Source organism: Myxocyprinus asiaticus, chromosome 8, assembly GCF_019703515.2.
Source record: "Myxocyprinus asiaticus isolate MX2 ecotype Aquarium Trade chromosome 8, UBuf_Myxa_2, whole genome shotgun sequence".
Taxonomy (NCBI): Eukaryota; Metazoa; Chordata; class Actinopteri; order Cypriniformes; family Catostomidae; genus Myxocyprinus; species Myxocyprinus asiaticus.
In genome coordinates, this window is record NC_059351.1 from 32,706,857 (window position 1) to 32,733,744 (window position 26,888).

General features: G+C 37.2%; 1 protein-coding gene across 7 annotated transcripts; it reads left to right on the forward strand.

Annotated features, from left to right (window-relative positions):
• Positions 1 to 265: 265 nt before the first annotated feature.
• Positions 266 to 25,397, forward strand: LOC127444840 (ADP-ribosylation factor-like protein 13B). Of its 7 annotated transcripts, none has more exons than XR_007897879.1 (11): positions 8,129 to 8,280; positions 8,974 to 9,044; positions 9,162 to 9,411; positions 11,723 to 11,828; positions 12,014 to 12,216; positions 20,555 to 20,654; positions 20,740 to 20,893; positions 21,165 to 21,284; positions 21,556 to 21,624; positions 21,775 to 22,186; positions 22,275 to 25,397. XR_007897879.1 is itself a non-coding variant. In XM_051704409.1 (11 exons), the coding sequence occupies exons 1-11, from the start codon at positions 8,207 to 8,209 to the stop codon at positions 22,314 to 22,316; spliced, it is 1,254 nt and encodes a 417-aa protein (XP_051560369.1). In that variant the 5' UTR covers positions 8,130 to 8,206; the 3' UTR covers positions 22,317 to 25,397. The 7 variants fall into 7 exon arrangements, 6 of the variants coding, with proteins under 6 accessions (XP_051560368.1, XP_051560372.1, XP_051560366.1 ...); XM_051704409.1 differs by having other exon boundaries at positions 8,130 to 8,280; positions 22,122 to 22,186; XM_051704408.1 differs by lacking the exon at positions 8,129 to 8,280 and adding an exon at positions 266 to 1,317 and having other exon boundaries at positions 21,775 to 25,397.
• The last annotated feature ends 1,491 nt before the right edge of the window (positions 25,398 to 26,888 follow it).

Here is a 26,888-nt window from a genome sequence, read left to right on the forward strand (position 1 = left end):
TATTTATTCATTTTTGTTTTATATCTTATGTAAATTTGTGAAGAATATAAATAGCATATTATTTGATTGGGTGGCTGGGTTTATAAATCAAAAGCCTTTTCTTTTTTTGTCCTGATTAATAAACAATATATTTGAAAGGGGAGTGGAGTGCATTAGTTTATTGTAAGACGTCCTGATTTCATGTATTTTATATTGCAAATTAGCCTTGCAAAAAATGCTGAAATTACTTTTTTACAAATTGAAATATGCCATCGGGGTGTATGATTTTTTACCCCCCATTGCAATATTTAGTCATTTAATTTACGACTCCGTCCACTGGAGGCGCTGTTAATACATTTTTTTGTAGTGTTGCTCGGTTACGGAGCAGGTTTTGCACTGATTTTTACCCCCTGTTCGCTTTCAGTACACTTTCGCAACTTGTTGCTTATTGACAATTAAGAGTTTCCGTGTAAGCTGTTTCAACCAAGATCTCAGACTCCAAATATATGCCACAAATTTAAAAACAAAGGTCATTTCTTGCGTCGTGAGTGCAAACACCTGGCAACCACAACCTTCGACGCAATCATAGCTGCAGCCATAGCAGCCAGATTCAACTGGGTAAACAAGGCGGACCGCTAGCGAGCTAACAGTTAGCAAAACACCACGTCTGCAAAAACGGATTGAAATTATACCGCATTGCTAATGATCTATCAAACTCTCTCTTTGATTATATAATATGCTTATGTAATAATGTTCATCTGTCGTAAACAGCGGCTAACTCGTTAACCAGTCAGGCTTTAGTGAGGCTGCTTTGATTGGCATTGGGAGCGAGGTTAAAATTAGTTCAAATGACAAGCTATCGTTTTGTTTCACTGTTGTTGAAAATTGTTTGTTCGGTCTGTTTTCAAACTCTGAGTCCATTTTAATAGGTGTTTATTTGTATTACACGTTAAGTCAGCTTCCATTTGGCTAACCAGTTTCTCGAGAGATGAGGTGTTACCGAGCCGATGAAATTCCACTTTATGTAGCGTTTTAAGAAGTGACAGTTCGATAATGCGACGATTGATGGTAAATGGCAATCTCTAGATTAGCTCTCATTTCCCTCTAGTTGTACCAAACAAAATGCCTGCACTTAAATCTTTACAAGTTGTTCAGGCAAGCAGATAGAAGCTTGCTAGCAGATAACGGTTTTATAAGAAAACGGAAAAACTGCCAGTCAACGTACTAATAGGCCAAAGCGGCTGTCATGAGATAATTCTCGGCTCAAACGTTGGATGAGATGTTCAACCTGATGGCGAACTGCTGTAACTGGTTGAAAAGATGGAGAGAGCCTGCGAGGTGAGTGTCTTGAACTTTAATTACTTGTATAAGAGAGAAAGTTTAGATATTTCTGCACTGTATACCTGCGCACACCTGTCAACGAACCCCTATACTGTATCTTTATAATGATCTATAGTGTATTATTGTATACAAAGGCTTGTGATCATGCATCCTTTGCATGATATAACACTGCATCTTGACATGCATACTATTACATGCAATCTACTGTATTTATTTATACAATCAGTTAGGTTACGTACTGTGTAGGGCTGGGCGATATATCGAATATCCACCATATACAGTTGAGGTCAGAAGTTTATATACACCTTAGCCAAATACATTTAAACTCAGTTTTTCATAATTCCTGACATTTAATCATAGAAAACATTCTCTGTCTTAGGTCATTTCTTTGAAATTCTTCTCATAAGGCCTGCACTCCTGAGTCTTCTCTTTACTGTTGTACATGAAACTGGTGTTGAGCGGGTAGAATTCAATGAAGCTGTCAGCTGAGGACATGTGAGGCGTTTATTTCTCAAACTAGACACTCTGATGTACTTATCCTCGTTTAGTTGTATCTGGGCTTCATTTAACGAACCAAATAGCTTTCAGCTGTGTTTGATATAATGGCAAGTGATTTTCTAGTACCAAATTAGCAATTTAGCATGATTACTTAAGGATAAGGTGTTGGAGTGATGGCTGCTGGAAATGGGGCCTGTCTATATTTGATCAAAAATGACTTTTTTCAAATAGTGATGGTGCTGTCTTTTACATCAGTAATGTCCTGACTATACTTTGTGATCAGTTGAATGCCATTTTGGTGAATTAAAGTACCAATTTCCTTCCGAAACAGCAAAATCTGTACATTATTCTAAACTTTTGGCTGCCAGTGTGTAATTTTTCTTTAACATATTCTGAAAATAATAATAATTCAGTATTATATTATAATAATAAACTTGACTGAGTTCCACAGTAATAATTTAGTACTCTGCAATATTCATAGTAGTTTTTGCACACCTTGTTCGTTCACAAAAAATGATACGTTGTAATATAAATGAAGGTAAGATTTTTATTAAGCTTCCATATATCAGGGGGCCTGGGTAGCTCAGTGGTAAAGATGCTGGCTATCACCCCTGGAGTTCGTTAGTTCAAATCCCAGGGTGTGCTGAGTGACTCCAGCCAGGTCTTCTAAGCAACCATTTGGCCCGGTTGCTAGGGAGGGTAGAGTCACATGGGGTAACCTCCTTGTGATTGCTATAATGTGGTTCATTCTCAATGGGGCGCGTGGTGAGTTGAGCATGGATGCCGCGGTGGATGGTGTGTAGTCTCCACACACACTATGTCTCCGTGGCAACGCGCTCAACAAGCCATGTGATAAGATGCAAGGGTTGATGGTCTCAGACGTGGAGGCAGCTGGGATTCATCCTCCGCCACCCGGATTGAGGCGAATCACTACACGACCATGAGGACTTAAAAGCACATTGGGAATTGGGCATTCCAAATTGGGAGAAAAAGGGGAAAAATCCAAATAAATAAATAATAATATAAAAAGCTTCCATATATCATTGTATGTTAAATATAAGTATAAATGTCCAAATCAATGAACATTTTTGAATTTTACTCTGCCTTGTGTTAATTTAGTGAACAACTGTGGGAAACATGCCTTCATAATTTTTAAAAAGATTATTTAATGCCTTTTAAATATTAATTCTACTTGACTACAATGGCTGTTTAGATGAAATGATGGTTCCTCTAATTAAAAAAAACAAAACAATTTCATGCTATTTCAGAGCAAATACATCATTATCGAGATATATATTGAATGTCATCAGTTTGCTGAAAAATATCGAGATATATTTTCTGAAGCCTTATCGCCCAGCCCTAGTACTGTGTTGAGGGAGAGAGTATAAACCATGTTGTATTGTAAGTAAAACAGCCAGTGCATTTTCCAGTGAGCATATCTCATCCATCTTTTCCTCATGCATTAGAGCTGGTGATATTTCCACTTCAACATTTAATTCCTTGCTCTCTCTGGAATACTCTGTGTTGAGTAGTAGTCTACTCTAAACATGCACATAGGGGAGAATGGGATAAAATGTGCAATCCCTTAAATCTAGGACAATGTCATGTACCATATACTTTTAAATGTTATGTGCATCAAAGGCTTCAGCTGCCTGCCATTGAAATATGAGAAAAGTTATAGGCCTGTTTTTATGTTACAAACTAATGGTTTGCATTTCTCTATGTTGATGAATTGCCAATGTGTAAGACTTATTTATTTGGCTAAAGATAAGCCATGTCTGCTAGATGTTTACTTAGGGTAAACATTGACTCAAGGATTAGTCATAGTAATCTTTGCATCTAAATGTAGAAAATACTGTAACATTTGTCTTGAGAAACTTGAGGGCAAGGAAAAGGGGGCAAAATATATATATATTTTTTTGAGACGGGTTTCTTTTTTAACTGTGCTCCCTCTGATTCTTTTAAGTTATGTATTGAAGAAACTACCACAGCCTCACAAAGTTGAGAAAATTATGAGGAGGAAGCAACATTTCATATTTCACTGCAACCTTGATGGTTGGAATATGGAATCATAATGGTCTGTTTTGTTGTCAAAAAAAAAAAAAAAAAAGGATCTTTTTGTAAACTTGCATTTAGTTATCATGAATTCAACATTTGTTGTTTCTAAACAAAACAAAAAAGAAAAAAGAAAACAATATTAAAAATATTGTGAATTGTTTTACTACATTAAAATATTAATATTTTTATAAAATGTAAATATTTTGTGCAGCATAATAAGACCTTGGAATGAGATAGTGACTTATTAAATAGTAAAAAAAATAATAATTTTATTATAGAAAATTACAGAAATGTTCAGATATTCCCCAATTGTCAATTTCTATGGTCTGATGTTCTTATATGGGCCATTGGCAATAAGGTTGTCTGACGCCAGGTTCACACATCCTCCGTGAGCTGTGCATTTTCGTTTCGGCGCCCATATTAACAGATGACACCGTTTACACTGCAAGCGTGAGTTGCGAGGTAACACATCCCAGAAGGGTTCCAGACGTGGCAGTGAGGGGATAGTTTCAGCGTTGAGCCTATTTTTGCTGCGCGGCTCACGCTGAGCTCAACAGCTCTGGGTGCAGTACAACACTAAAATAATCAGGAGTTTATAGAAAATACACAAGCAAATCAAAATTATTCAAACCAAGCCTATAGTACACTACAATTTATGTCTGCATGCAAGTAAACTGAATAAAATAACTTTATAAAGGAAAGAATTAATAAACCGCTGGACATTTTGCCATTCTGTGTATATAGGTGCACAGTATAGATGCAATATTAACCAATCACAATCAAGTGTGTTGATAAAGATGAAGTGCACATGACTGCCCGCTGTTGTCCTTGAAGCAGCAATAACCTCAGCGTATTATGACCTTATTAAAGAAATATTTTGCTAACTTTATTTTTTGCAGTGGCGCTGCTGTTTCTTGTGGAAGAGACGCGGCCAATGTGAACGTCCAACGCGACCGCGCTGCTCATGATGTGTGAACACGCCTTGAGATGACAAAAATGAGAAATGTTTTAAAAATCTAGTTCAAAACATGTGTATCACCTTTGTAGAAATGTAATATTTCTGTTCTCACTGGTTTTATATAATTTTGAAAAACATTTATAGCTTTTAATATAATAGAAAAAAAAAAGCCAATTGGTGTAACCAAGTAAAAGGTATTTAAAAAAAGAAAAATGTCACCACAATAAAGTTGTTTTCTTAGGATTGCTCCCAGGAGTGTAAAAAGTACTCTGAAATTATACTTAAGTGAAAGTATGGATACTGAGTGAAAAGTTGACTCAATTAAAATCCAAGTATTTCGCCAAAAACATACTTGAGTGAAAGTAAAAAAAAAAGTATTCACATTAAATTGTACTTAAGTATTAAAAAAGTATAAACTTTTTTTCCTAGATAGAATGAAATCAAGAGAGGAGATTGTGTGAGAGATGATGTTAAATTTGATTGTTTAAGTTGCATTTTTACTGTCTCTGACATATTTTCCCCAGTGGCATTCGCAACCTTGTCATAGAATCATGTTAAAATAACTACATTTTTGCAAAATTATTTTTATGGCCTATTGTACATAACACGGCAAATTTCTGGTGAAATAAATACGAGGCACTAAAACAACAATGTCTTTTATCCCCTTTCACTCAAATCACGAGGAAAGCGGCAGATTATCAGTTAATAAACACTTTTCGCTCTGTTCCTCACACAGTGCTATCTTATGACATCTAAACACTTTTACTATAGCACATGACTCATTTTAACATTTGCATTACATAACTAACTACATTTACAAACATGTTTACATAAGTGTGATCAAATTGCGCAGTATCTCAACTGATAGTTTTGCTTAAGCTAGAAAAAGGACCGAGATATGACTCTCTTAAGAGCACGTGAGTCAACATGTGAACAGAAAGTGTCATAGAAGCACCACAAAATGACGTGGTTGCTTCAGAAATTGTTTTTCATCTCACGTTTGCTGCTTATGACACTATCGGTTAAGTTTATTTTTAAGGTTTAGGGTAGGGAGGTAGGTTTTGTTGATTTAAATCTCGATAGAACATTAACCTTAAAAACCTCATCTGTTCAGGAGAACATTTCACTCGCTTTTAGCGCCACACAGTGGACATTTCACTTCGGAGAGGCCCTGAGACTTGTAATGAACCACATAATTTTATTTTGCAAAAACATTTCCACAGTCACGCAAAGAGCACCCAGCCCCTTGAGACAAACAATAAATGAATAAATAAAAAATAATCAAAATAAGCTTTGAAGAAAGTTAGTAATGTTGTTGGTCTTGTGAATTGTTTTCTTAGGTTTGCTGCCAAACATTGCTGTTGAGCAGATGGATGAATTCAATAAAATTCATAAATAATATTTACTCCAGATTCCATTATTTCTATTATCATTATTATCATCATCATCATTATTACTGGTTTTATAGTTATTATTATAATTAATACTGTAGTTGCCTAAAAACAACAACAACAACAATAGTAATTCTGCAAATAGGGAGTAGAAATTCATAGATATGATTTAAATATGAAGGCAAGTGTAGAAATGAATGACATGTACACATTTAATTGCAAAAGCCTTTTTTGTTTATATATATATATATATATATATATATATAATATATATTCAGTGTGAATGATTATTTTTGACTTCATAACTGCCCAATCTGTAGAAGTAGCAAGTGTTCAGAAAAAACTGTCAGTCTTCCTCACTTCATGCACATAGTTTTGAATGAATACATCACATTCAGTCGGGCAGTCACATACGGTTCAGTTGCACAAATATTTCAACGTATTCGAGCTCAAATCAGATCCGAATTTCTGCCTCCACAGTGGTCGGAACTCCACACAGCCGCCGTGTGACACTCCATTTGAAATGACTGACCTCTGGTCTTTCATCTGTCGTATGCATTGAAAAGGAGGCTTCAGTCCAGTAAGACGAAAGAAAATTATCTACAAAAATTTCATGAGTACTTTTCTAGTATAAATAAAATTAAGGAATAAAAAGCACTATTTTTTCTTTGGAAAAGTAATTAATTAACAGTACAAGTATTCTGTTTAAATTGCACTCAAGTACAAATCTCCAAAAATAGTACTTAAGTATAATACTTAATTATTTTTACTCTATTACTTTACACCCCTGGTTGCTCCATTTGACCTGAACAGACTGTGCTTTTTCATAACTTTTATAAAACTTCACACACTGTCATGAGGATCTAAAGGGATTCTCCCTCATTTATGTTTTTATTTTGTTTTATTTTTTATTGTAGTACAACAGAATGGCGTTGTGCATGCTGGTTCTACCACCTGACTTAAATTTGGTTGACTTTTGACGTTTGAATTTGAATTTTTTAAAATATTAATATTATTTTAAAACAAAATTGATTCCCCACTTATTTAAAAATAATAATAATAAAGGATTATTCCAAACTACATATCAGCATTTCTTTTTAAAATTTTTAGCTTTTAATGAAACTTTTATTTATTTCTGCTGTATCTCGTCTCCAGACGGTTACACCACTTATTTTACTTTAAGTCCCAGAAAGAAGTCAAAATAACTTTAAACTCAGAAATGAAAAACATGTTCATCACAGCAGATGTGTATTCAAATAATTGTTTTGTGTAAACTGCATGTTTAATGTATTTTTGAATGACTTAATCGATCTGTACAAAAGAAAATGAGCATCATGTCATTCACCCATATACGCTTTACATTTCCATTGATGGGAGATGCCCTGAATTATAATTTGATGTATTAGTTTTACTGTTCATTACCCCTTTCCAAGTGGACAATTTAAGAAAAAGTTGGCACTGTCAATCTCACTCTCCCCTACAGCAGGGTGTTAAGAGACATCAGGCATCTGTGATGTACTTACCTGCACCTTCCACTGTACATGTTTGCAAATGACTCACAGTCATGCAAAGGCTTACGCCCAAGTGAAAAATATCTGATTACTCACATCACCTGCTGTCTCTGATGCTTGATAAGCCTAAATCTGGGTCAATTGTCTGTATGAACTGGACATGTCTGGCCCTAATCAGGACCCCAAAAGTGCCAGTGATGTTGAACAGACTAGCTCTCCACTGACAGCTCCTAGCACAGAGGTGATGGCAAATTGTCAAAAATATTGGCTTCATTTGATTGGCTGAACAGTGTGTCCTCCAGCACCCCATCTCAGACCTTGTTCAGCTTTAGTAGAAATCCCCAGCTAATCCCTCAGCTTCAGAGCTGACCAAGGGCCAGAAGAGAGACAAGAGTGTGTCTGTGTGTGTGGATAAAAACAACTGAAGATAAGGAAAAGCTAGCTAGCATCTTGCCTTGTTCCCATTGTCGATGAAGGCCTCCTGGCTGCAGAGAACTGTCACCTGGATAGTGCGTTTGATGTCACTGCGGCGCAAGTGCCACAGGTATCTGTTTGTATGTGTGCGTTTGGTAGCGGGATGGATTTTGGATAGTTTTCCTTTCTAAATTGATGGTCGCTGCAAGGTTTGTTTATTTTTGTCTGGACCGTGTGTCTGACATTTCTTGAGAATTATATATAGGTTGCTGGGTAGATCAGGGTGTTGAAAAGGGTGTGTTATTCCATAGATGCCTTGCTATGAATAATAAGCCCTGTATTGTCTTTCATGGAATTCTGGAAGTTTAAACCGCTGACTCCACAGCCCCTGATCGCTTATCGTAGAATTTATATTTTTGATGCCATTAGTGTAGGATAAGGCAGCATTATTTACTTTGTATATTTGTATGTTTGTGTGTGGTACGCTGAATCATCCTGTTTTTATCCTCGTGTGTATTTACCAGTTAAGAGAAGATGCATTATTATTCAGGCTTAGCTTGTCTTGACACAGCTCTAGGTGGGTTCATAAATTAATGGGAAGTTTCTTTAATTGGCAAGAGGTTTTAAGTGCATTAACTTTTTAAGTTAATGAACTTAAGCCTTAATAAACTCATGAATTTCTTGTTCTGACCTTAGCACTCATAATTGACATCCTCCACCTCCAGTGATATACTGAAAACCCTTATTTCTCATTAGAGTCTTGAATTTTAGGAAGTCTGTGGGTGACAGATAATGAAATGAAGCTCTATCTGCCGTCTTACAGGAAAGTGACTCTTGTAATGGTTGGATTGGACAATGCAGGAAAAACAGCCACTGTCAGAGGTATCCAGGGAGGTAAATCTTCACTTTAGTATTTTCTTGAGTATTTTGCTATGCTGTTCAGTATTTTTTTTTTTTTTTTTTTTTAAAGCATTCAAGATCATTCTCACAATGTGTATCTTTCTGTCATAGAAAGTCCTTCAGATGTAGCACCTACTGTGGGCTTCTCAAAGGTGGACCTGAAGCAGGGGAAGTTTGAGGTCACAATCTTCGATCTAGGTGGTGGGAAGCGTATTCGTGGCATCTGGAAAAACTACTACTCAGAATCTTATGGAGTGGTGTTTGTTGTAGACTCCAGCGATGTCCAGAGGATCCAGGAGACCAGAGACACAATGGCTGAGGTCCTCCGCCATCCCCGTATTGCAGGCAAACCTGTATTAGTGTGAGTTTATTTCAAAACTTGACTTGTTCTTGTTGTTGAACTTGACTTGATGGCCGATCTGAAAAGTTCTTCAAACATGAAAGATGATATGGATTCAACAAATGTATTGTACTTTCATATTAGCCCAAATCAAAAGAACATCACTGATCATGCAGTTAAAAATAAGAAAATGTTAAATAAATAAATCAGTCAAACATTTTGTGATGGGGTCTCAGCTCACATTTTATTAGTTTTTGGATTCCAGTCAACTTGAACAGGCCTATTATATTATTGTAATATAATTCTTTGTAATTATTTCTGAACTTGCATGCAGCATTGCTATGCAGTCTCAAGCTCTTATTTTGGCAGAGAACTGAAGGAAGACCTTAATGTTTTTGTGTGTAGTTGACAACAGCTTTGTGCTCCTCATTCCAAATATGGTGAAATGCCCTCATCTCCTCGGTCGACAAAACCACAGTGTCATGGGATCACTTTAGATTTGTTTATTAACATGCTTTGGCCAGACATGTTTGAAATATGCAAATGTGCATGTAAAGTTAATCTGGAGCGCTTTAAATATGAGTCTAAATGGTCTGTGCATGTTTGTGAACTGCATGAAGTTAACTGATCTCTGAGCACATTTGTTCAAAGAACCGCTCTGAGATTGCTGAAAACACTGTATCATGAGCCTCATGTGTGCTGTTTTTCAGAGTGTGCTTGAAAGTGAAAGAGATTTTCAACAGATTTTCAAATTGTTTTAAACAGGTCATTAGTGAACTTCTGAAGAGAACATGATAGGTCACTTGAGGTGAAAAAGGACTTCTAAAGAGTTTGTGATTTGTCCTCTCATCTGTAGAAACAGCCCATAGTAACAATGAATAACAATTTGCAACTTAACCTGAATACTAATTTTGCTTACTAGTGCACTAACACCGCAGATTGTTATGCTTAATTATCAGTAAGAGGCAGAAATCATGATCCCAGTGAAAATACAATTAATTGTGCAGCCCTGTACACAACAAATATATATAGTACTACAATATACAACAAATATACAGGAAATGTATGTACATGCTAATGATATATGCAGATTTGTGTGTGGAAAGGTGTGGTTAAGTATCCATGGGTAAAGGATGGTTAGTGCAACATATCATTAGGATCTGGATACACTTTGGAAATAATGGAAGATGCGTTTGTACGGGTGGCTGGGGTCTAATGCTTTTTCTGTCTTTTGTCCTGTTCTGCTTTGTGAATATATCCTACATGTTGGGTAGCACAACCTTGTTGATAGAATTCCGCTTGTCAAACCCTTTGCAGGTCTTTACAGTTTTGTGTGGTGCAGCTTCCCTGCCAGTTATACTACATGTTAGAACACTTTCAATGGTACACCTGAAAAAAGATCCAGCCCATCCTCAATTTCCTCAGGTTCCTGAGATAATATAGGTGTTGAGGTGCCTCTGTCAGTGTGAATGGCTCATGTCAAGTTATTGATTGACGCTTTGTTCTTGCTTATATTCAGTAAAAGAGAATTATCCTGACATTACCATGTCAGATTCTTCTCCTCAGCACTCTTTGTGATCAGGCCCATCACAACTGTGTTGGAGATGTTTAACAGCTTTGTATTTAATAGGGGAATAAAAGGGGGCTCAGAACACAACTCTGGGGAACCTCTGTATTGTGAAGGTGACCCTGTTTTTGCCAAGTAGTCTATGTTCCTGGATCTACATCCTTGTTAGTCCTGAATCAACATTTCTATCAACCAGTCAGATTTTAGGGTAAGGATTTGGGTAATTTTAGGCTTAGGGCTAGGGTTAGGGTCTTGTACACCATTCTTATCAACCTATCATTTTCCTCTAATTTTAGGACTAGGTTAGGGATAGGGTTAGGACTATTTCGTTGACAGTAGGTCAAAAGCAGTCAAAAAGCCCTGGATACATTGGCAGAGGGAGATGTTTAGACTCAAGTCTGTGAGCTTGCTAACAATTCTGGAGGGTTTGATAAATGTTGATGTAATCAGCCACAAGCATCCTCGTATGATTCCCCTGCTTCTAGTTAAGTGGAATAGGGCAGTGTGCCATAAACGGGCAATGAATCTTATATTTCTATTGGGGTGTTAAGCGAACTGCAGTGGGTCTAATTAACTGGGGCAGTAAGGAGCAGATGTCCTTGACTAAATATAGCGTGTTAAGTGTGCTAAATAGTCCAGAGTGCTTTATAACACAACGCTAATTATTCAGTCCACATCAAGTGCAGACCTTGGGTCATTTGTTTGTGACAGCTTAATCAGGGGCCTGCACTTATAACAAACTCTCTTCCTCTGACTGGCTTGCAGACTGGCTAATAAACAGGATCAAGATGGGGCATTGGCTGAGGCAGATATCATCGAAAGCCTGTCATTGGAGAAGCTTGTCAATGAGAATAAATGCATCTGTCAGATTGTGAGTTTTTTTTCCCATCAGCTCAGCTACGGTTTTGATCTGTAGTGATTAATTAAAAGGTAAAAAAAAAAAAAAACTAGTCTGTGAAATTTTCTTTATTTTGGCAAACATCAGAAATTTAACATCAGAAATTGTTGGAAAGCAATCTTATAAAACTAAGCTAAATGTGTTTTTTCTACCCTCAGGAGCCCTGCTCTGCATTGCTGGGTTATGGAAAGAAGGTGGACAAATCCATCAAGAATGGCCTTAATTGGCTCCTGAGCAATATTGCAAAGGACTACGAGGCAATTTCGGAGCGTGTGCAGAGAGATACAGCAGAACAGAAAGCTCAGGAAGAGCAGGACAAGAAAGAAAGAGCAGAGAGAGTTCGACGAATCAGAGAGGAGAGGTCAGTGCGCAGACCGGAACCTCACTGTTTTACTTGGATTATGGTATCATGCAGCTCCCTCCTTTCAGATATGTCAAGAGTATATATGACCTAAAGTAAGAAAGTCTTAGCAACATTTAAATGATTAAATTGCAGCAACATAGTACTAGAAACATAATTGTAGCTGAGACTTTCCATTTAACTTTAGTGCACAACTCATCAGTTTCTAGCAGGGACTAAAAACAAAATGTTTTTCATTTCGGTTAATTCTGAACAGAAACAGTTTCGTTACGGTTCGGGCATTCCGCATCCTTCTTTCCAAATGGCAACTGGTTAGAACAAAATAAAAGAACTTAATTTTTTTTTTTTTTTTTTTAATAACTAAGGGTGCTAAGGGTGGGTGAAATACCATTTGCAGTGTTACCAGATCTCGCAAGAAAAACAAGTTACCTGGTCTAAAAAAACAAAAAAGCCTAAAATGAGCACTTGTCTTACTTGTGTGGTGGATTTACCAGCATCAAAATCGTATAACAAGCATACAGTTAATTCAAGTATAATTTTAATATATCTGCTTCAGTCAAAACCTGGCAACATCAAATCTGCCTTAATACATCATATCTAACAATAATTCAGTGAGGATTTGGAAACAGCTGAGAAATGTACTTTTTCATTCACAGAATGCGACATCCATAACGTGCATTAAGGCAAAGAAATGCAGTTGCTTTCAGAATCAAAGTGCATGCTTATCATGAAAAGAGTGAAGCCCCATTTTGGCTACAGGAAGTGGCGTAATTCCAAAAATCTACTGTGATTAAACCCTTTGGCTTCATGAAAAATTATCAGAACAAAAATTAACCGGTTATAACTTATAACGTTTTCGCTCTGAAACTATTGAAAATGACTTTGTTCACATTTGCAGTTACATTCTGCAAATACATTTTTTCGTTTTCGTTTTCATTCCTTGAACCATTTTTGTCCCTAGTTTCTAGGTCAATGTGACAAACTTTAACAAACCAAATAAAAACTCGTCATTAGTATAGTAGTTTGAGATGATGTTTAATTCTAAAATGATTACACAATGATTTAGGCTGAATCAGTTTTTAGCTAAAGTAGATTTAAAAAACCTTATAAAGGGTTTTAAGCACTAATATACCTTTTATTGTATTAACATTTTCACCATGAAAATAGCTATTGAAGTTGGCATGGCGTTAAACCACAAATAAACAAACAAACATTAATTTAGGCAGTTTTTATTTGCTCTTATATTTAAAGGAATTTTCTGGGTTTAATACAAGTTAAGCTCAATCGACAGCATTTGTGGCATGATGTTGATTATCTCAACAAATAATTTTGACTTGTCCTTCATTCATTTAAAAAAACAAAAACAAAAAAGAACATTGTGGTTATGCCACGACACACGATAAAAGGTATCTTTTCCATGTTAGAGTTTTTGTCCTAACCAGCCACTACAGCGACACACAACAAGCAACAGAGCATTCCATCTTTGTCCACAAATTAACTCTAATGTGTCTAAAATCCTTCTCATAGCAGTATATTAAAGCCGGTATCTCACTAGCCGGTTCAGAACAACTTGATTTTGGCTGAGGGTGTCACACCTATAGACTGTTGTGCTTGAGGTCTCGCTCTCTTCAGTCGGAGGTCTGTCACACGCCACATACACGCATGCACACACACACCCACCCACTCACACGCACCTATTCAGAATGGTGGAGGGGTGAGACATAGTGGCTCCCTCTGGTTTTCTCTCCAATTCCCTGTCACGTGGAGATAACAAAAAGTAACTAAAGGAGTACAAATAACAAAAAATAACAACGCAAAATAACAAAAGGAGTACAGCGTGCAAACATACACCGTGATAACAGACTTTGGTAACTTTGCCCTGTGTATGTGTGTGATTGTATATATATATCCCCTCCCTTTCAAATGTATAGCTAAAAGACGTGATCGCACTAGACGCAGTGCTATGCGCAATGACCGTGCGTTACGTCTCATCCAATTTCTGCGAGAGCACTAATTCTAAGTGCAATTTTCTTGCCAGCGCAAACCGCAACTGGGCATCGGTGGTGTTTGTTTGCGCTATTTGTGGGTGTGTGCATGCAAACTGTGGGTGTATTGTGTGTTAATGAAGTGCCGCAAAGTGTAATTTGCTATTTTCCTGAGAAATAGGTCATTGCGCTAAGTTGTTTGAGAACCATGTCTGATCTAGGCGCAAAGTCTAAAATCAGTTCCTGTATTTGCAAGGATTCCACCAGCAGATTATATCAAAGAGCTATAGATCACTTTTAATACTAGTTATGATTTGTGTGTCAGTAAATCTTTAATGATAATAATAATAACAATAATATAGCTGCATGCAGCAATTATGGGGCCAAGCACCAACATGGCAACCGCAGCACAATGAGCACATATGATATACAGAGCAAGCAAACACCACAAGCATACCTATCTTTTTAACTATTGGTGGCGCTGTCTCCAAACAGTTCAGGTATCCTCAGGACATAATATTAATGATGCATAACAATTTTCTTTTAAATACAACAGTGCATTCAAAAGATATAGATACATTTTTAACAAGCAAGCAGAAAGTAGAAATTATCAGGGATAATATATATCAGAAGAACAATAATAATAAGAATAACAAAAATAACATCTTCAAGAAGAAATGATCAGGGATAAGCCCTGCAACCATTCATTAAGCAGAATTCAAAAAGCTCCAGTGTAACACAAATCATACTGAATGTTTTGCTTAGGTCGGGATTCTGAACTACAACCTTTCAAACTATAAACCAAGGCATTAACACACTGTGCCACACAGTTGACATGTTCAGTGAGAGGCAAGCTGAGTTTAGAGTCAGCATACAAGTGTAGGTTATCTTTTTAACTATAGATGGTGCTGTCTCCAAACAGTTCAGGTATCCTCAGGACATAATGCTGATGATGCATAACAATTTTCTATTGAATTCAACAATGCATTCAATGTGTGTATGTATAATGTGTGTGTATACACACACACACACACACACAGTACACAGCATAAATGAGTACACCCCCTCTGAACATAAAGATATAATTCTATTTCTAAATGATTACCTTTATAATTTATGCAAAGATGACAAAATTGAAATGTATTTAACATATAATTAATAACATAATCGAAATATGTTATCAGTATCTGTAAAATAATTAAATTAGGCAGTTTTGCTTAAGTAAAGGGTTGCAAAAATGAGTACACCCTTGAATAAATTCAAATAGTGTACAATATTTTAGTACTTAGAAAGTCCTCCATAACTTTTAAATACTGCTCTGACCCTTCTTGACATCGTGTACAAGTTCATGACATATTGTCATGCACATCCTCTTCCACTCTTGGAGCATGACCTCCTTGAGTACTCTGTTTAATGGGGAGTGATGCTCGACTTGCACCCCACAGGTGCTTAAATAGGGTTGAGGTTGGGTGACATACTATCTTGTTTATCCATAGGAATGCAGCAGTGGCTTTGGAAAAACGTTAGGGTTGTTGTCATGGTAAAAATAAAAAAGTGGTGACTTTGTGATGGGAAAAGAGGGTGGCACCTTCTCTTAAGATTTTGAAGAAAAAAAAAAAAACATCTGTGAGTTCATTATCCCATTTGAAGTACAATTCCCCCACACCTTCAGCACACCTAAATCACCATATAAGAACTTTACCACCACTGTACATCACTGTGGGTACCATGCACTTCCCACTGTACTCCCGTATGACGCCATGCATTTTGGATTCCATCAGATCCAAAAACAAAAAATTACTTTGGGCTCATGAGACAAGCTTATAGATTCTTAAAAGTCTGCACCTTTATCAGTATGGGCCTTGGCAAAAGCTAAACAAGCTTTTTATGCTTTGGGTTCATCAGTGCCTTCCTGTGTGGATGATAACCATGCATTCCACTTCTTTGCAGATTGTGTCTTACTGTGTGAGATGAAACAATCCCTCCAGTTTGGCTTCCCACAGCTTTTGCCAGCTCTGAGGCACATGCTTGGCAATTCTTAGCAAAAATCGCTCATCATGAGGTGAAAGCTTACAGCGACTGTCTGAACATTTCAGCAATCTTGTCACGAGTCCATTCTTTTTGAATTTCTGTGTTACTTTTGCTACTGTGTTTTGAGCCAGTGATTTGCTAATACTCTTGTACCATTGTTCCCTTTTGTGCAATTAAATCATTTTCTTTTTTCATTTACTTGACGATTCTCTCCCATGTGGTCCATTTGTTGTCAGCATTGAGTCTGAGAGTGATTCAATGAGATAAGTAAAACTTTTACACTTTAACCAACTGTCTATTTGAGTGTGATGGTTCAATAGAATAATCTGATCAATGTCCCTCGTCTAGCACCAGAAAATATTTTAAGTTTTGTATTATAACTTTCAAGAAGGTGTACTCATTTTTGCAACATGGCCTTTTATCATTTTGATAAAGGAATTTTTTTCTTGTTTAGTATTTACATGTTTCATTAGTATCTGATAAACCAGAGTTGCTTAAAACATTACATTATAAATGAACACCAGATATGTCTTATTTGTAAAGAGAGAGCTGAATTTGTTAGGTTTCAGAAGGGGTGTACTCATTTATGATGTGTACCCTGTGTGTGTATGTATATGATATAATATATATATATATATATGAGAGAGAGAGAGAGAGAGACACGATCATCCACAACATTAAAACCATCTGCCTTATATTGTTTACCATTCTGAGTAAATTCTAAAGACTGTTGTGTGTGAAAACCCCAGGAGATCAGAAGTTACAGAAATTCTCAAACCAGCCCATCTGGCACCAACAATCATCCATGCGATTATCTAATCAGCCAATCGTGTGGCAGCGGTGCATAAAATCATGCAGATACGGATCAGGAGCTTCAGTTAATGTTCACATCAACCATCAGAATGGGGAAAAAATGCGATCTCAGTGATTTGGACTGTGGCATGATTGTTGGTGCTAGATGGGCTGGTTTAAGTATTTCTGTAATCTCATGGGATTTTAATGCACTACAGTCTCTAGAATTTACTCAGAATGGTGCCAAAAACAAAAAACATCCAGTGAGGGGCAGTTCTGCAGATGGAAATGCCTTGTTGATGAGAGAGGTCAACAGAGATTGGCCAGACAGGTTTGAACTGACAAAGTCTACGGTAACTCAGATAACCGCAATGTACAATGGTGGTAAGAAGAATAGCATCTCAGAATGCTATTCTGAGATGCGGGTTGGTGCTGTTTTGGTGGCACGATGGGGACCTACACAATATTAGGCAGGTGGTTTTAATGTTGTGGCTGATCGGTGTATGTGTACAGTTAAAGTCAGAAGTTTACATACACTTAGGTTGAAGTCATTAAAACAATTTTTTTTAACCACATATTTAATATTAGCAAACTATAGTTTTGGCAAGTCGTTTAGGACATCTACTTTGTGCATGACACAAGTAATTTTTCCAACAGTTATTTACAGACAGATTGTTTCGCTTTTAATTGACTATATCACAATTCCAATGGGTTAGAAGTTTACATACACAAGTTAACTGTGTCTTTAAGCAGCTTAGAAAATCCCAGAAAATGATGTCAAGCCTTTAGACAATTAGCTTCTGATAGGAGGTGTACCTGTGGATGTATTTTAAAGAGCACCTATTATGTTTTTTCAAATATTACCTTTCATGTAGTGTGTTATATAGCTGTTTGTGAATGTAAAAAAGTCTCAAAGTTTCAAAAATCAAAGTGCACGAAATATGGAGTTATTGACACCCAAAAGAAAGAACCGAGTCTGATCACCTGAAATGAGTCGTTAGTAATTCCAGACTTACTTCCTGTACTAACCTACGTAATTTGGTAACAAAAAACCTGCCTCTGGTCTGTTTACATGTACAGCCAGTGTACGCTGCTCTAACCTCTAGCCTCTGCTAACCGGCTAACTCACGTTATTGTCAAACTACATTTAAACTTACCACTGAGAAACGTCCTGTTCTCTTTGTACTTGCGATGGTGGTTTGGGTTGATCTTCCGATGTATCACTATCGGACTTGGGCTCAAATTGGTGAGGTAAAACAGACATTTTTTCAGATGGAGCTGAACTCGGATACGGTAGTGGGCATTTCCTTTCCGACACGCACTGTAAGCAGTAGACCAATCACAACAGACTGGGACATATGACCAATCAGAGCAGAGTAGGCTTTCTGAAAGGAGGAGTTTAGAATGAATCCTTTAGAACGGTTCATTGGAGTTGTTTGAGACACTGGGGAAAAAAGGTAATGCTGCAATTTAAATTATGAGCAAGTTAAAGTGTTTTTTGACCTTGGATGCATGTAAATCTATTGTATGAGATCTTTAAAACAAAATGAGGCACGTTTAAAAACCATAATAGGTGCACTTTAAGGCCTACCTTCATACTCAGTGCCTCTTTGCTTGACATCATAGGAAAATCAAAAGAAATCAGCCAAGACCTCAGAAAAACAACTGTGGACCTCCACAAGTCTGGCTCATCCTTGGGAACAATTTCCAAATGCCTGAAGGTACCACGTTCATCTGTACAAACAATAGTATGCAAATATAAACGCCATGGGACCACACAGCCATCATACCACTCAGGAAGGAGACGCATTCTGTCTCCTAGAGATGAACGTAGTTTGGTGCGTAAAGTGCAAATCAATCCCAGAACAACAACAAAGGACCTTGTGAAGATGCTGGAGGAAACAGGTAGACAAGTATGTATATCCACAGTAAAACGAGTCCTATATCGATATAACCTGAAAGGCTGCTCAGCAAGGAAGAAGCCACTGCTCCAAAACCTCCCTAAAAAAGCCAGACTACAGTATGCAAGTGCACATGGGGACAAAGATCTTACTTTTTGGAGAAATGTCTTCTGGTCTAATGAAACTAAAATTTAACTGTTTGACCATAATGACCATAGTTATGTTTAGAGGAAAAAGGGTGAGGCTTCCAATCCAAAGAACACCATCCCAACCGTGAAACATGGGGGTGACAGCATCATGTTGTGGGGGTGCTTTGCTGCAGGAGGGACTGGTGCACTTCAGAAAATAGATGGAATCATGAGGAAGGAAAATTTTGTGGATATATTGAAGCAATATCTCAAGACATCAGCCAGGAAGTTAAAGCTCAGTCACAAATGGGTCTTCCAAATGGACAATGACCCCAAGCATACCTCCAAAGTTGTGGCAAAATGGCTTAAGGACAACAAAGTCAAGGTATTGGAGTGGCCATCACAAAGCCTTGACCTCAATCCGATAGATAATTTGTGGGCAGAACTGAAAAAACGTGCACGAGCAAGGAGGCCTACAAACCTGACTCAGTTACCCCAGTTCTGTCTGGAGGAATGGGCCAAAATTTGAGCAACTTATTGCGAGAAGCTTGTGGAAGGCTACCCAAAATGTTTGACCCAAGTTAAACAATTTAAAGGCAATGCTACCAAATGCTAACAATGTGATAAAAGAAATAAAAGCTGAAATAAATAATTCTCTCTACTATTATTCTGACATTTCACATTCTTAAAATAGTGATCCTAACTGACCTAAGTCAAGGAATGTTTTCTACAATTAAATGTCAGGAATTGTGAAAAACTGAGTTTAAATGTATTTGGCTAAGGTGTATGTAAACTTCTGACTTCAACTAATATATATGTATATATATGTTGATGAAGCATACCAATTTTCTTTTAAATTGAACAATTTATTCAAAAGATACCACTTTTTAATCAAATTAAATATGGCAGAGCGCCTATATGGTTAATATGGGAAAATTTGGTATCGTTGGAATCCTCATGACCCACAGAATCCAAAGACACCACAGACATGAATTTAGGACATACGGTTCAAAGGTTACAGGCAAAAATAGCAATTTTTCACTTTTGATTCATAGGTGGCTCTGTCTCCAAACTGTGCATGCACCCTCAGATCATGGCCCTGAGCAAGTATAGCAAGTTTCATTTCAATACGACAAACTGTTCCGAGATATAGCCTCACATCCATTTTTACGTCGACCTCCTTAACTTTGCGATGCCATTACTTTTAAACCAAGGCACAAAACTACGTTTTATCAGTTCTGTGCAGCTCGGTCTGGAGATTATTTTGAGCCATTGTTTGGGAAAATGAGATCAAGTTTGGAGGATGTGAAAAGTTTAAACTGTAAATGTAATAATCCAAGATGGTGACCACTATCATGTGCAGATTTTTAAAGGGGTCCATTTGAATCATCAGAAGATCAGTAATCAGATGCAAAATAATATTTTTTTGTCATGGTAAAGATATTATTGTGTAGATTCAGAATGCAAAAAAGGGTTTAATGCAGATGAAACACACTTACAGAGACGTGCAGGAGCGAGAGGGGAGGACGGTCAAAGAGGAGGAGCTAGAAGAGTTCAACATGGCCAACCCATTCCAGCCAATAAACAATGTTGTTACTGAGGTTGGTTATCAAAAAGTCACAACATTTCTTTTATGCATTGTTGGATGTTAAGATGCAAATCCTTAATTTATATGAAAATATTCAGAATGAAGACAGGCTGAAAAGGGAGGAAGACATGCAGAGAGGAGTTGGTCAGCAGGGCAGTGCACGAGAACAGACAGCCCTCCAAGATGAGGAGGAAGAGGAAGAAGAGGAGGATGAAGAGAGTGAGAGACAGACCCCAGAGAGCACAGAATCAGGTAGGACCTCTAAATCTTCAAGCAGAGCCTATGAATAAACTAGGAACTCGAGAGGTTTTACTACACTCAGAGTAATGAGATGTTAAAAGTTTTCATTTAGAATTGGTGCTTTTGTGTTACATAGAAGAAACAAAGTCATACGTGTTTGAAAAAACGTGGGGTTGAGTAAATTATCACATTAAGCAAATGAAGCAATAGATAGAGCATGCTGGAGAACCTGTGGGTGATGTAGTGCCTCTTCAGTGTAAATGTTTCTGTCACCTTTAATCAGGAGCCGTGGACCAGGCCAAAAAGAAAACAAGGAAATTACGACTGAAACGCAAGCACAGAGTTGATCCTCTTAGGGTGGATGAAGCAACACCCAAAAGCCCCCCTCCTCCTCCCTTGCCAGGTAAAAATAACTTTTGTACCAGTTGTTTCTCAGACATGAAAAACAAATCCATCCATAAATCCATTTGAGTGTAAATTGGTTGTTGAATTACAACAGGCTCCAGGAAACTCTATTACACACTTGTTCTTTGCCTTCATTAGCTGACATTAATTTTCAAAATGAAATGTGTGCAAAATGTTTCTATTTTTAACCACCATTTTGTCAAAGCTCTCCATTTTGTTGCTTCAAATTAATGACTTGAACAGCTAATCCTTTCACTTTTTTCTTTTAGTTGGATGGGCTACTCCTAAAGTTTCTAGGCTCCCCAAACTTGAGCCTCTTGGTGATACAAGACCTTCTGGTAATTGTCGGTTTAATGTCATTGCATGTATTCCATGCCCAGCATGTTGACCACATCATTAACATTCTTTTGTCCTATTCTTTTTTCTAACCATGCAACAGTCTCCCATCGTTCAGTCTTTAAAGCATTGTTTTCTCTCCATTTACACAGCAAGTTTCAACCCCATCCTTCCAGTTAAGTCATCTGTCATTGGGACAACAAATATCCAACAACTGTCCACCTTGATATTGTGCCTAACAAATGCTACTAACAGTCATCTTAACGCATCAATTCCTGTGCTCTGACTAATGTTTATTATTTGTTTTCCTTGTACTCACGTCTGAACATTTTGAATGCTGCATGTATTGTTCTGTGTCACTTTGACCTGAGTTTAATCGTGTAGTTTATCCATGTAGTCAATGGAAATGATTTAACCCTTGTTTATTGTTGCAGCTATGGAAAATTGGACATTGCTGACCTAAATGTGTCTTTTTTTCGTGACTCTGTTTCATTGGCAGATTTCTATGGCAAACCCCTCCCACCTGTGTCAATTAGACAGAGGCCAAACAGCGATACTCATGATGTAATTTCCTAACACCCTTCCCCTGCACTGGCTTGCAATTCTTAATGGTCCCAACCAATCAAAGTCTTGTTTTGTTCTTATCTTCAAGCACGGGCATTGTAGCAAACAACGCAGATGTAATTGCCCATAAGCGAGGAACTGATACCCAGTCAGCATACCCAGATGGATCACTTGACTTGAACAACCAATGACTGATGGTCAGCAGAAGCTGTGTTCCCTGGCCAGTGTTTAAGAAAATGAGATGGACAACCGCAAGCTCTATGGAGCAGTGATTGATTGGTGGGACACATGGTCCATGGACATTCTTTGTATAGAATGTTCAGGTAATTTTCTTACATGGATAGCATTTCACTATTTCAGTTTAGACTTTTTTTTCTCTGGTATTCTTTAGAGCCTTTTTGTCTTTTACATTTTTACACATCAGTATTAACACATTTAAAACTTAGACTTTCTTTTGTGGAAAATACATTCCAAAGCTATTTTTTAAGAGCAATTGAAAAATATGCATTGTTTTAAATTAAGTTGAAATTGTACAAACATGTCCTTCATGGTTTTATGGTTCACATGCATATCTGTGCCCAAGCTTTAGCTGTTGTGCATATATCTTGTGCAGTTGATTGTGACACAACTTGCCTTGTATATCAGATGGTCTTGTTTTTCCCCCGCAGCATCTATACAGTAGGTCTATACACTACGCTGTATGAGATTCATACCGTGCGTTCAGACCAGAGAGGCGAGAGCGTCAAAATTCACTCTGGCTGCCCTGCCAACGCTATCGAAGATTCGTGGACGCTCTGACGTAGTTGAAATAGGCAGCAACGTTCGTTCGGAATGCTTGGTTTTGTGAACTATATTTAAGGGGCCGCAAATCATCCAGACATGTCGACCGGTATCTTTTTGCCGACCTATCACAAGTAGCGTATATCCTCATTAAATCTTTTAAATGTGAAAGTAAGAAATCGATCAATGGCAGAAAGTAATTAAATATAAAAAGACAAACGCTGATGGTATAAATGTGTTACCGATTGATCAGGCAGTACAGTTTTGCATGCTATGGCGCCAAAGTTAGCATGCAATATATGATATATAATATTATATAAACCATAATATCCACTTCATCAACTCGCCTGGCACACCAACAATTTCAGACACCTTTGTCCACGCATCGTTTTTTAAAAAAATATTTATATCCATGTAAGCAAACGGACAGATCGTATATTACGGGAAAACCCGCCATGGCAATAATTAGTTCCTCCTCCATTTTGTCTTCGGAACTATTGTTTGGTGGGAACCAAAGTTTACACTGTTGTGTTCTCTAGACTTTGCTAGAGCCGAGCACTTCTCTATTCCAATAGGTTGCCGCCAAACCGCGTCAAAGCTCTTTACCATAATGTTGCCCGCACTTGAACTTTCCTCTGACGTCCACAACGCCCAAGACGCGCCGCTTCTCGCTGCTGAGAGACGCTGGCTGTCATAGAAAATGAATGACGTCCGGTCGATTTGACGCTCTCGACGCCTCTGGTCTGAATGCACGAATACTCTCAAATAGCACCAGCAACTAATCTTCACACTGCACTCTGAGTGAACTTTTGTATATGGGTCATGATGTGTAATGTTTTGAAGATAATACAAACTCTTTATTGAGCTGCACAATTTGAACCAGCATTTTAATCTCTCAAATAGTACAGTACATTATTCTTTATTAGTGACAAAAAAAAAAAAAATCATATTTAGAAAGAGGGTAATTTCCTACCTTGCAGATTTACAGATGCTATAGAAATAGTTCTCACAAAAATGAAAATTCTCTCATAATTTACTCATCCTCATGCTATCTCAGATGTGTATGACTTTCTTTCTTCAGCAGAACACAAAGATTTTTAGAAGAATATATCAGCTCTGTAGATCCATACAATGCAAGTGGATGGTGATCAGCACTTTAACACTCCAAAAAACTAAATTAATGGTTAAATTAATGTCTTCTAAAACGATATGATCACATTGGGTGAGAAACAGATAAATATTTAAGTCCTTTTCACTAAAATTATTTACTTCCGGTTGCTCTCCAATACATGTCCATGAGGGGAATCAGTTCATGCTGCCTCTCGCGTGATGTAAGCGCGTTGGCATGTTCACACGAGAACTGATGCAATACAACCAGAAGTGCAACTTGGTTTATTTATGACAGCATGCTGTTCATAAGCTTAATTGGTTTTGCTTTCATTTGAACATGCGAATGTGCTTGCGTCACGCGAGAGGCCGGAGAGTGACCGGAAGTAACAATTATAGTGAAAATGACTTCAATATTGATCTGTTTCTCACCCAAAGAGATCGTATCGCTTTAGAACAGTGGTTCTCAACCAGGGGGCCAGGACCCACTAGGGGGCCTCACCACACTTCCAAGCGGGCCTCAAGTTGACTTAAAATTAATAAAAAATAAGAAATATTAAAATAATTCAACTTAATTAAAATGCTAAAAAAATACTTTAAGATGTATGCCAACAAATTATAAACAGACTCTTTCTGAAACTTCCACGATTAATTATTTTAATCAGACACGTCTAGTTTCAGGCGAGGGGGGCCTTCAAATATTGTCTTGGACAGTGGGGGGAGCCTTGGAGTCAAAAAGGTTGAGAACCACTGCTTTAGAAGACATTAATTTAACCACTGGAGTCTTATGGATTAATTTTACTATGACTATCTGTGCTTTTTGGAGCTTTAAGTTGCTGATCACCATTCACTTGAATTTTATGGACCTACAGAGCTGAGATATTCTTCTAAAAATTGCTTTTTGTGTTCTGTTGAAGAAAGAAAGTCATACACATGGGATGGCATGAGGGTGAGTAAATAATGAGAATTTTCATTTTTGGGTGAACTGTTCCTTTTAAGAGATTCCAATTGTCTCTAATGCACAACTTCTCTCTATATTTGAATGTATAATGACATCACAAACTTTACACACTGTTTTCATATTTATTTGATGTTCCAAGCTAATGCTATTTTTATACTTCACATTTGTTTACACGTATGATCAGTTTACATGTTTCTTTTTCTATTTAACACCTACATACTTATTTGGCAACAGTTATATTCAGTCGATAACTCCTGAAGTTCTGTGCATCATCCAATTTGCTCTGCTTTAAGTACATGCGCCTTTTGTACCCAGTTTACATTTAACATGAATGTCAAATTAAAAAAAATATTTTTACTCTTATGTAGTAATTACTCTTTAATTACTTTCTAATTTGAGTTAGATGTATGTGTTTTGTTCTACAAACAACTACCTAGGTCTCTCCTTTATGCATTTAACAGTTTAATTCATTAAAGGTGCTATATGTAATATTTTTACTGTACTAAATCATAAAATGACCATAATGTGCCATTAGACAATTAGGAAACATGCCAAGTTTAAATGCTGGCTTCTCCGATGACAATGCTACAGCCAGTATATTCTACTTTGACTAACTACACAATTGTCTTAAAACTAAAATAAATAAAATAAAAACTAAAATAAAAAAATATGTCCAAGCATGGAAACGTCTTGGAATTAAAATCTGTAAAATCATGGAAAGTTTATATATAGCAATTAAGTTATGCTCCGTTCTAAAATATTTCTAGAATTATTATTATTTTTTTAATCCTCATCCAGTAATCATCGACTGGAAAGATTATGGAAACCCTGACTATGGCACAATGGGTCAAGTGTAGGGAGGGCACGAGTACTCGGACGTGGCAGCAATGATCGATCATGAAAACGATGATCAATGGTGATCATGCATGATGTGACTTTTCACTTAATTCGAAATTCAGTGACAATTACCCGACAACTAAACACACGTTTCAAAGAGGGAGCTCATTAATTTTGAGATTGATTACATTGTGGTTTTGAGGGGTACATTGATTGTCAGAGATGGCTCGCAGCAACCAAACTGATATACGACGCTGCAATAGTATTATCATAAAATTAGTCCATGAGACTCATGCCTCGTATTCCAAGTCTTCTGAAGACATACAATTGTTTTAGGTAAGAAACGGTACAAAATTGTAATCATTTTTCAGTGAAAATCTTCATGTGGGAACTTGCATTGTTGTTGTGGTAAGTACATTGTCACAGTGCTGCTCCATAAATTACACTATATATTCCAGTCCATGTTTTATACATATGCCTCTTCAACTCCCAAAAGTAATTTCTGACATTAAAAATTATCTTCTTACACATACATATTTCCTCCTTGTGCTGATAAGAAGTTCAACATCAGTTCATGACGAGATTAATGCACTACAATGATCACTATGCTGTAGAATATTCCTGACCAACTCTGAATTAGAACGATTAGAGACAGACAGAATCCCTCTTGACCAGGGAGTAAGTTTTCATTGTGTCTAGTCAGCAACTAGACTGAGATTAACCAATCAGTTTGCAGTACACAAGTCCCAGAAGAGATATGGCAAGCCTTCGCTGAAGTGATATTTTATCGTGAGTCAACACTGTGCCCTAACCTGATGCGTCCGCCATAGACAGCTATAATACGGCAACATTGGACAAACACGCAACTGCAGTAAAAGTTTTTCACATTTGCTTTTGATTATTTCGGACGGCGTTGTATAGTTGCCCGTTGTAGCATATCAAGAACAATTGACAAAGCATCAAATAATTCACAATAACAGAAATATGAATTTTATGCTGTACTACACCGCAACTGAC